The sequence below is a fragment of the Monodelphis domestica genome, chromosome 2 (assembly GCF_027887165.1).
Source record: "Monodelphis domestica isolate mMonDom1 chromosome 2, mMonDom1.pri, whole genome shotgun sequence".
Lineage (NCBI taxonomy): Eukaryota > Metazoa > Chordata > Mammalia > Didelphimorphia > Didelphidae > Monodelphis > Monodelphis domestica.
In genome coordinates, this window is record NC_077228.1 from 73,658,163 (window position 1) to 73,671,141 (window position 12,979).

Here is a 12,979-nt window from a genome sequence, read left to right on the forward strand (position 1 = left end):
TTATTCTTTCAATTTCTTTTTCTTGCCTTTTTGCTATAGATATCATTGCTAATACAATATTGAATAATAGTGTTGATAATGAACATTCTTCCTTCACTCCTGACCTTATTGGGAAGGCTTCAAATTTATCCCCACTACAAATAATACTTGCTCTTGGTTTTAGATAAAGGTTACTTATCATTAAGACAAGTGCCATTGATTCCTAAGCTTTCTAGTGTTCTGATATGAAGGAGTGTTGTATTTTGTCAAATATTTTTCCTCCATTTATTGAAATAATCTTATGTTTTTGTAGGTTTTAATTGAAAGGGTCAATTATACTGTTTTATGTCCTAAAATTGAAATAGCCTTGTATTCAATAAATTCTACACAGTGGGTCCCAGTGTATATCTTTATGATATATTACTATAATCTCCTTCCTAATGTTTAATTTAAAATGTTCACCTCAATATTAATTAAAGAGATCAACTTAAGAGTTTCCTTTTTCTTTTTGTTCTCCATGGTTTAGGTATCAAAACAGTATTTATGTAATAAGAATAATTTACTAAGACTCCTTCTTTACCAATTTTTTTCAAATGCTTTATAGAACATTTGGATTAACTATTGCTTAAATATTTGGTAGAATTCACTTGTAAATCCAATTGGACCTAGGGATTTTTTCCTTAGCTCCTGATGGCTTGCTTAATTTCTTTTTCAAAGTAAGGTTATTTGAGTGTTCTATTTTGACTTCTGTTAATCTGGATAGTTTGTATTTTTGTAAATACATTTTTTTTTGTAATTTTGTAAATACAAATTCATCCATTTGACTTAGTCATTTTTACTGACATATAATTGGACAAAAACTCCTAATATTTAATTTCATCTTTTTTGATGGTGTACTTACTGATTTCCTTTTTGATACTTGAACTTTGTTTTTCCATCTTTTATAATAAAATTGATCAATTGTTCATCTATTTTATTTACCAGATCCTAGTTTTAATTGTTATTTAAATCATTTTCTTATTTCCAATTTTATTATGCTTTTTATTTATTTTCAGGATTTCCATTTTGTCTTTAATTGGGGTTTTTCATTTTTCTTTTTTACTATTTGTTTAGTTCTGTTCCCAATTCATTCCTATCAGTTTTCTCTCTTATAATGACATACATATTTAGAGATATGTTTTCCCTTAAGTACTGCTTTGTCTGCATCCTACAAATTTTGGAATGTTTTCTCATTGTCATTCTCCTTAATGAAAATATTGATTGTTTCTCTGATTTGTTCTTTGACCTGTTTGCTCTTTAGGATTAGTTTGTTTAGTTTCCTATTAACTTTTAAGCTATGTTTCCCTGGCCCTTTATGGAATATAATTTTTTATTGCATTATGGTCAGAAAAGTGTGCATTTCTGCCTTTCTACATTTGGTTGTGAGGTTTTTATGCTTTGATGCATGGTCAATTTTTGTTAAAGTACCTGGTATAGCAGAAAAAAAGGAATACTTCTTCCTATCCCCATTCTGTTTTCTTCAGAGGTCAATCATGTCTCACTTTCCGAAGATTCTATTTATCTCCTTGACTTCTTTCTTATTTATTTTATTATTAGATTTATCAAGCTCTGATAGGGAGAGGTTGAGATCTTCCATTAATATAGTTTTATTATCTATTTCCTCCTATAGTTTATTTAACTTTTCCATTAAGAATTTGGATGCCATGTGATGTGTTGAATATATGTTTAGCATGGATATTACTTCATTGTCTATGGTTACTTTTTACAAAGATGTAGTTTCTCAATAAATCTTTTTAATTAGGTCTATTTTTGCTTTTGCTTTGTCTGAAATCATGATTGTTATCCCTAACTTTTTTAACTTAAGTTCATGCATAATAGCTTCTGTTCTAGTCCCTCATTTTAACTCTGTGTATGTCTTTCTATTTCAAATGAGTTTCCCATAAACAACATAGTGTTGGATTCTACTTTCTTTTTTTGTTGTTGTTTTTTGTTTTTGTTTTTTTTTTAAACATTATTTTATTTGGTCATTTTCATACATTATTCATTGGAAACATAGATCATTTTCTTTTCCTCCCCCCCCTCCTCAAACAACCCCTCCCCTAGCCGATGCCTGATTCCCCTGGGTATCACATGTGTCCTTGCACCAAAACCATTTCCTTGTTTTTGGTATTTGCATTAGGGTGCTCATTCAGCATCTCTCCTCAATCTTATCCCCTCCACCCCTGTAGTCAAACAGTTGCTTTTCCTTGGTGTTTTTACTCCCATAGCTTGTCCTCTGCTTGAGGATAGTTGTTTTGTTTTGTTTTTTCCTCATACATCCCTGCAAATTGTTCAGGGACATTGCATTGACACTAACGGAGAATTCCATTATGTTCGATTATACCACAGTGTATCGGTCTCTGTGTACAATGTTCTCCTGGTTCTGCTCCTCTCGCTCTGCATCACTTCCTGGAGGTTGTTCCAGTCTCCATGGAATTCCTCCACTTTATTATTCCTTCCATCCAGTATTCCATCACCAAGATATACCATAATTTGTTCAGCCATTCCCCAACTGAGGGGCATCCCCTCATTTTCCAATTTTGGGCCACCACAAAGAGCACAGCTATGAATATTCTTGTACAAGTCTTTTTCCTTATTATCTCTTTGGGGTACAAACCCAGCAGTGCTATGGCTGAATCAAAGGGCAGACAGTCTTTTATCGCCCTTTGGGCATAGTTCCAAATTGCCCTCCAGAATGGTTGGATCAAGTCACAACTCCACCAACAATGAATTAGTGTCCCTACTTTGCCACATCCCCTCCAGCATTCATTACTTTCCTTTGCTGTCATGTTGGCCAATCTGCTAGGTGTGAGGTGATACCTCAGAGTTGTTTTGATTCGCATCTCTCTGATTATAAGAGATTTAGCACATTTTTTCATGTGCTTATTAATAGTTTTGATTTCTTTAACTGAAAACTGCCTATTCATGTCCCTTGCCCATTTATCAATTGGAGAATGGCTTGATTGTTTTGTACAACTAGTTTAACTCTTTATAAATTTGAGTAATTAGACCTTTGTCAGAGGTTTTTGTTATGAAGATTGTTTCCCAATTTGTTGCCTCACTTCTGATTTTAATTATATTGGTTTTGTTTGTACAAAACCTTTTTAATTTGATGTAGTCAAAATTATTTATTTTACATTTTGTGACTCTTTCTAAGTCTTTTTTTTCTCTTTATTCTGCATACTTTAATTTCAGAACAAAATAAACAAACAGCCCACAATACACAACATCCTACTCCTCACATGGGGGGAGGGGTAACAGGGACCCTGTAAGCCCTGCCCTAATACACTGGAAAACAGAAGGGGGAAAAAACACCACTAGACATTGGCAGATGGAGCCAGGCAGGACAGGGCCTCTACTGCTATTGTGGGAAACATGGGAAACTATACAGAGGCTGGGGTCTTATGCAGAGGTTTCTTTTTAATCCACCTCCTCCATGCGGGATGCATCTTCATCGCCTTCAAGTGGGGGAATCTCATCAGGAACAGCAGCACTGGGCTCCTCTGCTGTCACCTCATCCTCATCAATGCCAAGCCCTCGCTTAATCATGTGATAAATTTGCTTTGAGTGAGTCTGGGGATCTTCAAGGGAGAAACCTGAAGACAGCAGAGCTGTCTCAAAAAGCAGCACCACCAGATCTTTCACAGGCTTGTCATTCTTGTCAACCTCAGCCTTCTGCCTGAGAGTCTCCACAATGGGGTGATCTGGGTTTATCTCCAAGTGCTTCTTGGCCATCATGTAACCCATTGTGGAGTTGTCTCTCAATGCCTGTGCCTTCATGATGCATTCCATGTTGGTTGTCCAACCATATGTGCTAGTCACAATGCAACAGGGTGAAGACACCAGCCGATTAGAGATTGTCACTTTCTCAACCTTCTTATCCAGAATTTCCTTCATTAGCTTGCACAAGTTTTCAAATTTTGCCTTGCTTTCCTCCATTTTTTTCTTCTCTTCTTCATCCTCTGGAAGTTCTAAACCTTCCTTAGTAACAGAGACAAGGGTCTTCCCATCAAACTCCTTTAGCTGCTGCACACAGTACTCATCAATGGGCTCTGTCATGTATACTACTTCAAAACCACGTTTCCGTACCCATTCAACAAAAGCAGAGTTGGCCACTTGTTCCTTGCTCTCACCAGTGATATAATAGATGCATTTCTGGGATTCCTTCATTCTGGACACATATTGAGACAAAGAAGTCATCTCATCTCCAGACTGAGATGTATGATAACGCAATAGTTCAGATAAACGGTGCCTATTGGTAGAGTCCTCATGGATTCCAAGTTTGAGGTTTTTTGAGAAGGCCTCATAGAACTTTTTATAATTCTCTTTATCTTCTGCCAGTTCAGAGAAGAGCTCTAGGCACTTCTTGACAATATTTTTATGGATGACCTTCAGGATTTTGCTCTGCTGCAACATCTCTCTTGAAATGTTGAGGGGCAGATCCTCAGAATCTACCACACCTCAGATAAAATTAAGATACTCAGGAATAAGCTCATCACAACTGTCCATGATAAAGACTCGTCGAACGTACAGTTTAATGTTGTTCTTCTTCTTTTTGTTTTCAAAGAGGTCAAAGGGGACACGACGGGGGATGAAGAGCAGAGCTCTGAATTCCAGCTGACCTTCCACAGAGAAGTGCTTTACTGCCAAGTGATCTTCCCAATCATTGGTGAGACTCTTATAAAACTTGCCATACTCCTCTTGGCTGATATCATCAGGGTTCCATGTCCAGATGGGTTTGGTCTTGTTCAGCTCTTCCTGATCAATGTATTTCTCCTTGATCTTCTTTGTTTTCTTCTTCTTATCCTTGCCTTCATCTTCTTCATCAGATCCTACATCTTCAATCTTGGGTTTCTCTTCATCTTTAGCTGGCTCATCTTCTTCTTTCTCTTTGTCATCCTCTGTCTCCTCATCGTCACTGATTTCCTTCTCTCGTTCCTTCTCCAAATAAAGTGTGATGAGATAGCCAATGAACTGTGAATGCTTCTTAACAACCTCCTTGACATGCATCTCTTCCAGATACTCTGTTTGGTCTTCTTTCAGATGTAAGATCACCTTGGTACCCCTGCCAATAGGCTCACCATGGTCAGCACGGACTGTGAAAGAGCCACCAGCAGAAGACTACCAGGCATATTGTTCATCTTCATTGTGCTTAGTGATCACAACAACCTTCTCCGCTACTAGGCAAGCAGAATAGAAGCCCACACCAAACTGACCAATCATAGAGATGTCTGCTCCAGCCTGAAAAGCCTCCATAAAAGCCTTGGTACCAGACTTGGCAATGGTTCCCAAGTTATTAATCAAATCAGCTTTTGTCATGCCAATTCCAGTATCCACCAAAGTAAGGGTCCTCTCCTGAGGATTGGGGATGATATCAATCTTCAGCTCTTTTCTGCTGTCCAATTTGGAAGGATCTGTCAGACTCTCATAGCGGATCTTGTCCAAAGCATCAGAGGCATTGGATATGATCTCACGAAGGAAGATTTCCTTATTGGAATAAAAGGTGTTGATAATCAAGGACATAAGCTGGGCAATCTCTGCCTGGAAGGCAAAGGTCTCCACCTCCTCCTCTCCATGCTGTACTTCCTCAGGCATCTTGAGTGGTTGCGGCTAAGAAGGCCGTTACAGAGAAATGCTGAGTCCAGCACCTCCAAAGACGTAGGAGCTTGGAGAGCTTGGCACAAGACTCTTTCTAAGTCTTGCTGAGTTTTAAAATCTTTCCCTTCCCAAAGGTCTGACATGTATAATACTCCGTGTTTGCCTAATTTACTTATAGTTTCCTTCTTTATGTTCAGGTCATTCACCCATTCTGAGTTTATCTTGGTGTAGGGTGTGGAGTGTTGATCCAAACCTAATCTCTCTCACACTGTCTTCCAATTTTCCCAGCAGTTTTTATCAAATAGTGGATTTTTGTCCCAAAAGCTGGGGTCTTTAGGTTTGTCATCAATTGTCTTGCTGAGGTCATTTACGCCAAGTCTATTCCACTGATCCTCCTTTCTGTCTCTTAGCCAGTACCAAATTGTTTTGATGAAAACTACTTTGTAATATAGTTTGAGATCTGGGACTACAAGGCCATCTTCCTTTGTATTTTTTTTTTCATTATTTCCCTGGATATCCTTGATACTTTGTTCTTCCAAATCAACTTTGTTATGGTTTTCTCTAATTCAGTAAAATAGTTTTTTTGGAAGTTCCATGGGTATGGCACTAAATAGATAGATAAGTTTGGGTAGGATGGTCATTTTTATTATGTTAGCTTGTCTCACCCATGAGCAATCAATGTTTTTCCAATTGTTTAGATCTAGTTTTAATTGTGTGGAGAGTGTTTTGTAGTTGTGTTCATATAGTTCCTGTGTTTGTCTTGGCAGATAGATTCCTAAGTATTTTATATTGTCTTGGGTGACTTTAAATGGAATTTCTTTTTCTAATTCTTGCTGCTCAACTGGATTGGAGATATATAGAAATGCTGATGACTTATGCGGGTTTATTTTGTATCCTGCAACTTTGCTAAAGTTGTTGATTATTTCAATTAGCTTTTTGGTTGATCCTCTAGGATTCTTTAAGTATATCATCATATCATCCGCAAAGAGTGATAGCTTGGTCTCCTCATTGCCAATTTTAATACCTTCAATTTCTTTTTCTTCTCTAATTGCTACTGCTAGTGTTTATAGTACAATATAAAATAGTAAAGGTAATAATGGGCATCTATGTTTTACTCCTGATCTTATTGGGAAGGCTTTGAGTTTTTCTCCATTGCAGATGATGTTTGCTGATAGTTTTAGATATATACTCTTTATTATTTTTAGGAAAGGCCCTTCTATTCCTATACTTTCTAGTGTTTTCAATAGGAATGGGTTTGTATTTTATCAAAGGCTTTTTCTGCATCTATTGAGATAATCATGTGATTTTTGTCGGTTTGCTTGTTTATATGGTCAATTATGTGGATGGTTTTCCTAATATTGAACCATCCATGCATTCCTGGTATGAACCCTACCTGATCATAGTGGATAACCCTTGTGATGATTTGCTGGAGTCTTTTTGCTAGTATCCTATTTAAGATTTTTGTATCTATATTCATTAGGGAGATTGGCCTATAGTTTTCTTTCTCTGTTTTTAATCTGCCTGGCTTTGGGATCAGTACCATGTTTGTGTCATAAAAAGAATTTGGTAGAACCCCTTCTTGGCTTATTCTGTCAAATACTTTGTATAATATTGGAATTAGTTGTTCTTTGAATGTTTGATAGAATTCATTTGTGAATCCATCTGGACCTGGGGATTTTTTCTTAGGGAGTTCTTTGATGGCTTGTTCAATTTCTTTTTCTGATATGGGGTTGTTTAGGTAATTTATTTCTTCCTCTTTTAGTCTAGGCAATTTATATTTTCGTAAGTATTCATCCATATCACCTAGATTGCCATATTTGTTGCCATATAATTTGGCATAGTCATTTTTAATTATTGCCTTAATTTCCTCTTCATTAGAGGTAAGGTCTCCCTTTTCATCTTGGATACTGTCAATTTGGTTTTTTTCTTTCCATTTTTTAATTAGACTGACTAATACTTTTGTCTATTTTATTTGTTTTTTCAAAGTACCAGCTTCTAGTCTTATTCATTAAATCAATAGTTCTTTGACAGTCAATTTTATTGATTTCTCCTTTGATTTTTAGGATCTCTAATTTAGTCTTTATCTGAGGATTTTTAATTTGTATTTTTTCTAGTTTTTTAATTTCCATTCCCAATTCATTGACCTCTGCCCTTCTTAATTTGTTTATATATGAACTCAAGGACATAAATTTCCCCTTGAGTACTGCTTTGGCTGCATCCCATAGTTTTGAAAGGATGTCTCACCATTGTCATTTTCTTCAATGAAGTTATTGATTGTTTCTATGATTTGTTCTTTAACTAACTGGTTTTGGAGAATCATATTGTTTAATATCCCATTAATTTTTTATTTATCTCTCCATGTACCCTTACTAATTATTATTTTCATTGCATTGTGGTCTGAGAAGGTTGCATTTATTGTTTCTGCCCTTTTGCATTTGTTTACAATATTTTTGTGCCCTAATACATGGTCAGTTTTTTGTGAATGTACCATTACCATGTGCTGTTGAAAAGAAGGTGTATTCCTTTTTGTCCCTATTTATTTTTCTCCATATGTCTACTAACTCTAATTTTTCTAAGATTTCATTTGCTTCTCTCACCTCTTTCTTATTTATTTTTTGGTTTGATTTATCTTGTTCGGATAGAGGAAGCTTCAAATCTCCCACTAGTATGGTTTTTCTGTCTATTTCACCCTTGAGCTCCTCTAGTTTCTCCTTTAGAAATTTGGATGCTCTGCAATTTGGTGCATTCATATTGAGTACAGATATTTCCTCGTTGTCTATACAATGTCTATACAATACAGTATTATCAGGATGTAGTTACCTTCCCTATCTCTTTTAACTAGATTTATTTTTACTTTGGCTTTGTCAGAAATCATGATTGCAACTCCTGCCTTCTTTTTTATCAGTTGATGCCCAATAGATTTGGCTCCATCCTCTTACTTTCACCCTATGCGTATGTACCTTCCTCATGTGTGTTTCTTGCAGACAGCATATGGTAGAGTTTTGGATTCTAATCCACTCTGCTATTCGCTTGCGTTTTATGGGTGAGTTCATTCCATTCACATTCAGAGTTATGATTACTAGCTGTGTATTTCCCAGCATTTTGATTTCAACTCCTGGTCCTGCCTTTTCTTCTTTCACTATTTCCTTCTATACCAATGTTTGTTTATAGTCAGTCCCCCTAGTTCCCCCCCCCTTATTTTACTTCCCTTTCTACCCCCTCCCTTCTTATTCCCTCCCTTATTTTACCCTGTAGTCTTTTTTAAATTCCCCCCACCTTCTCCCTCCCTTGTACTGTTTCCCTCCCCACCAGTCTGTTTTTTACCCTTCTACTTCCCTATAGGGTGCAAATCTATTCTCTGCCCCAATGGTTTGGATTGTTCTTCCCTCTTTAGGTCAGTTTCAAAGCACATAAGAGTTGAGTATTTCCTATCTTCAACCTCTTTACCCCTCCAGTGTATCGATGTTCTCCCCCCTCACGCCATGAGCTACTTTGTGACATATCAATTTACCTCCATTTGTTTCTTTTCCCATTTTTTTTAGTATTAGCCTCTTTTATTTTTTTTTTAGTTCTGGTTGTGTGTATATATATATATATATATATATATATATATATATATATATACACACACATGTATATGTATTTATGCATGCATGTATCTATATACCTATTTATGTCTTATCCTTTCATCTAATACAGTTTGTCAATGTTCCCACTACGTGTAATTCTTCTAGCTGCCCAGGTGATAGCAATAGTTTTTAAGCATTACCAATGACCTCTTTTCTTATAGGAATACATATTTTAACTCATTGAGTCTCTTTAAAAAATTTTTGTTGTTGTTGTTGTTTTGTTTTGTTTTTCTTTTTCCCCTCTTTTTTAATTACCTTTTGATGATCCTCTTGAGTTCTGTGCTTAGACATCAAATTTTCTGTTCAGGTCTGGTCTTTTCTTTACGAATATTTGGAATCCTTCTACTGTGTTGAATGACCATACTTTCCCCTGCAAGAATATAGTCAGTTTTGATGCGTATTTTATTCCTGGTTGTAGACCCTTGCTTTCTGGAATATCATATTCCAAGCCTTTTGGTCCTTCAGTGTGGATGCAGCCAGATCCTGAGTTATCCTCACTATGTTTCCATTGTATCTGAATGGCTTCTTCTTGGCAGCTTGTAATATCTTTTCCTTGATCTGATAGTTTTTGTGTTTGGCTATAACATTCCTGGGTGTTGTCAGTTGGGTATTAAATACAGGAGGTGATCTGTGGATTCTTTCAATCTCTACTTTCCCCTCTTGTTCTAGGATATCAGGACAGTTTTCCTGAATAATCTCCTGTAGTATTATGTCCAGGATTTTTATTTTGTCATGGTCTTCTGGTAGACCTATGATTCTTAAATTGTCTCTTCTCAAATGATTTTCTAAATCATCTGTTTTGTGAGTGAGATACTTCACATTTTCCTCAATTTTTTCATTCTTTTCATTTTGTTTTATAGTGTTCTGCTGCCTTGTGAGGTTATTTAATTCCAATTGTTGTATTCTGGTTCTTAAAGACTGGATTTCATCCCTGGCATTTTGGTCATCCCTCTCCTTCTGTTCTGATTTTCTTTGGCGGTCATCTTTCATCCTCCTTACTTCATCTTTCATCTCCTTTTTCTCATCTTTCATCTTCACCTCATCTTTCATCTCCCTTGCCTCATTTTACAGCTGATTGATTTTGGCTTTCAAGACACTATTTTCTCATTTTAGTTCAAGTGCCTCTGTTTCCAGATGACTTATCTTAATTTTTAAATTCTTTTCCCAATTGTCTTCAGCCTCTCTTAATTGTGTTTTGAGTTCTTCCACAGCCTATATCCAATTCGCTGGGATCTCTGATTTATCATTTGCTGATCTCTCCCCCTCTGTTCCATTTGCTGAGTAGAAGCTGTCTATTGTAGTTTCTTTCTTCTTTTTCTGTTGTTTGCTCAAATTTACTCCTTCTTTACTCCCTGTATTTGTCTGTGCTCTTGCTCCTCTCATTTTTTTTGGTTTGGGGGCTTCTGTCAATCTCCCCTCTTGGAGCTTTAACAAGAGATCTCTTGGTGTAGTCTCTGGTGGAGGTTTGTTGGGGTTTGAGTTTCCCCATCCTCCAGAGGCTCCCAATTGGATTAAAGTCCAGCAGTCAATGAGGATGGGTGTGGAGCCTGGGCTTCCCTGAGTTCTGAAGACTTCTGATGGGATTAAGTTCAGCTGGGTTGGGCTGGGTATGCTCTGAGGCCAAAATCTCCTAGAAGACTGGAGCAAATGTGGAGGATCTCCACTGCTCTGGCCAGGCTGCCAGCTCTATGCTCCCTCTCTAGCTCCTCCCCCTCTATCTGTGTTGGAGACTCTGAACTTATCACAGCCCTGGTTGCAATATATGCCCTCCAGACCAGCACCTTTGCCCACCCAGAAGTTCCCACTGCCGCTGGGGTCTGGGAGTCTCAGTGCTCTGGGTGGAAGGGGGGATGGGTCCTGGAACCTTCCTTCTGTCTTCCCCTTAAACCCGAGTGTTCTCAAATTCCAGCTTTAGGGGGGCGAGGTGAACCTTTTGAATTAAGTCCAGCAAAGGGATTTCTTGACTCTGTTTTGTTGTTAAGTTTGTTTTTCAGTCCTCTGGGAGCATTCAGTTTATGATTGGTTAGGTTAGGAAGGGTATTCAGAGGTCTGAACTTCTGCTCCTTCTAGGCTGCCATCTTCTGGATTCTACTTTCTAATACATTCTGGTATCTGCTTCTGTTTTATGGTTGAGTTCATCCAACTCACATTCACATTAATGAGAGTTAATATGCATTTCAATCTATTCTGTTTTCTTCTACTATCTTTCTTTTTATTTTTTTAAACCCTTACCTCTGTCTTAGAATCAATACTGGTTATTGGTTCCAAGGCAGAAGAATAAGGGGGTTCAGTGACTTGCCCAGGGTTATACCACTGGGAAGTATCTGAGGCCAGATTTGATTATAGAACCTCCTATCTCTAGGCCTGTCTCTCAGGCCACTAAGCCACCCAACTGCCCCCCCCCTTTTATCTTATTTCTCCTCTTAAGTTTGTTTTGCTATTGACCACTGATTTCTATCTTTCCTCCGTTTTATCACCCCTACCTCTTCTCTGGTCCCCTTTCCATCCTCCTTTTCAACTGAGTAAGATCCATTTGAAATGTACACACACTCACTTTCACACACACACACACACACACACACACACACACACACACATTTCTCTTTTTGAACCAATTTAGATGTGAAGATCAAGTGTTGTCTGCCTCTACTCAATCCTTTTCTCCTCCACTATAAAAGCTGTTTCTCACATAACTCTTTTGTTTGAGATAATTTCCCCCATCCTTCTTGTCCCTTTCTGCTTTCTCAAGGGCATCCCTCTTTTTCATGACTTTCAGGTAATCCAACAAGTCTCAAATTATTTCTCCTTGATTTGTTTTCCAGGTCAATTGTTTTTCCCATGAGATAGTTCAAATTTTCTTCTTTTTTTAAATTCTTTTGACTTTATTTTATGTCTGACAGAATCATTAGCTTCCACTTGTCCAATTCTAATTTTTAAAAATAATATATTTTCTTCAATGAATATTTGTACCTCTTTTTCCATTTGAATATTTCTATTATTTAAATTGCTATTTTTTTCAGTATTTTTTTGTCTCTTTTACCAAGCTGCTAATTATTTCTTTCAAAGTTTTCTTCATTTGGTTTCATTGTTTTACCCATTTCCCCCTCTACCATGCTCATTTAATTTTTAAAATAAATTTTAGAAATTTTTGTTTAAGTTGTCCCAATTCATTTTTTTTTTCTTTGCAGCTTTATAGCAGTTTTGACTTCACTGTCTTCTTCTGAGTTTGTGTCTTAATTTTCCCTGTTACCATAGTAGCTTTTTATAGTCAGGTTCCTTTTGTGTTGTTTACTCATTTTCTCTCTGTATTTCTTGATTTGGAATTTTATATTCATGTTGGCCTCTGTTCCCAGCATTCAAAGTTGGGAAAGGGCACTGTCTCAATTTTCAGGCTTTTTTCCTTTGGTATTTTCAGAGCAAGTTTTAGATTTAAGAAGTTTTTGGTGCTTCAAGGGTAGTGTGGTCTCCGGAGAAGTATGGTCACTGCTTTCCTAGTCAGCACTCTGGTCCTTTCCCAGGAAGAACACCTGACCCCCTGGAATGTTAATAAATACTACTTACTCCTGAAGCCCCATGTTTCCTTGAGACCTATTTTCCCTTTTTCTTTCTTTCTTTCTTTCTTTCTTTCTTTCTTTCTTTCTTTCTTTCTTTCTTTCTTTCTTTCTTTCTTTCCTTTCTTAGACAATATTGTTCCTCATGGCCCCCAATGTCTTTGGCCAGAAGTGATAATATCC

At 36.9% G+C, this 12,979-nt stretch overlaps 2 protein-coding genes and 1 pseudogene across 2 annotated transcripts; all 3 read right to left on the minus strand.

Moving 5' to 3' along the window:
- Positions 1-3,177: 3,177 nt before the first annotated feature.
- On the minus strand, positions 3,178-4,434 carry LOC100016598 (heat shock protein HSP 90-beta-like). The gene has a single exon (XM_056815585.1). The coding sequence runs from the start codon at positions 4,432-4,434 to the stop codon at positions 3,439-3,441; it is 996 nt and encodes a 331-aa protein (XP_056671563.1). The 3' UTR covers positions 3,178-3,438.
- LOC107651269 (heat shock protein HSP 90-beta-like) lies at positions 3,879-5,028 on the minus strand. Its single transcript, XM_056815586.1, has one exon. It carries the CDS (start codon positions 5,026-5,028, stop codon positions 4,480-4,482), a length of 549 nt encoding a protein of 182 aa, XP_056671564.1. The 3' UTR covers positions 3,879-4,479.
- Positions 4,825-5,613, minus strand: LOC130457104 (heat shock protein HSP 90-beta-like; annotated as a pseudogene).
- Positions 5,614-12,979: the final 7,366 nt, after the last annotated feature.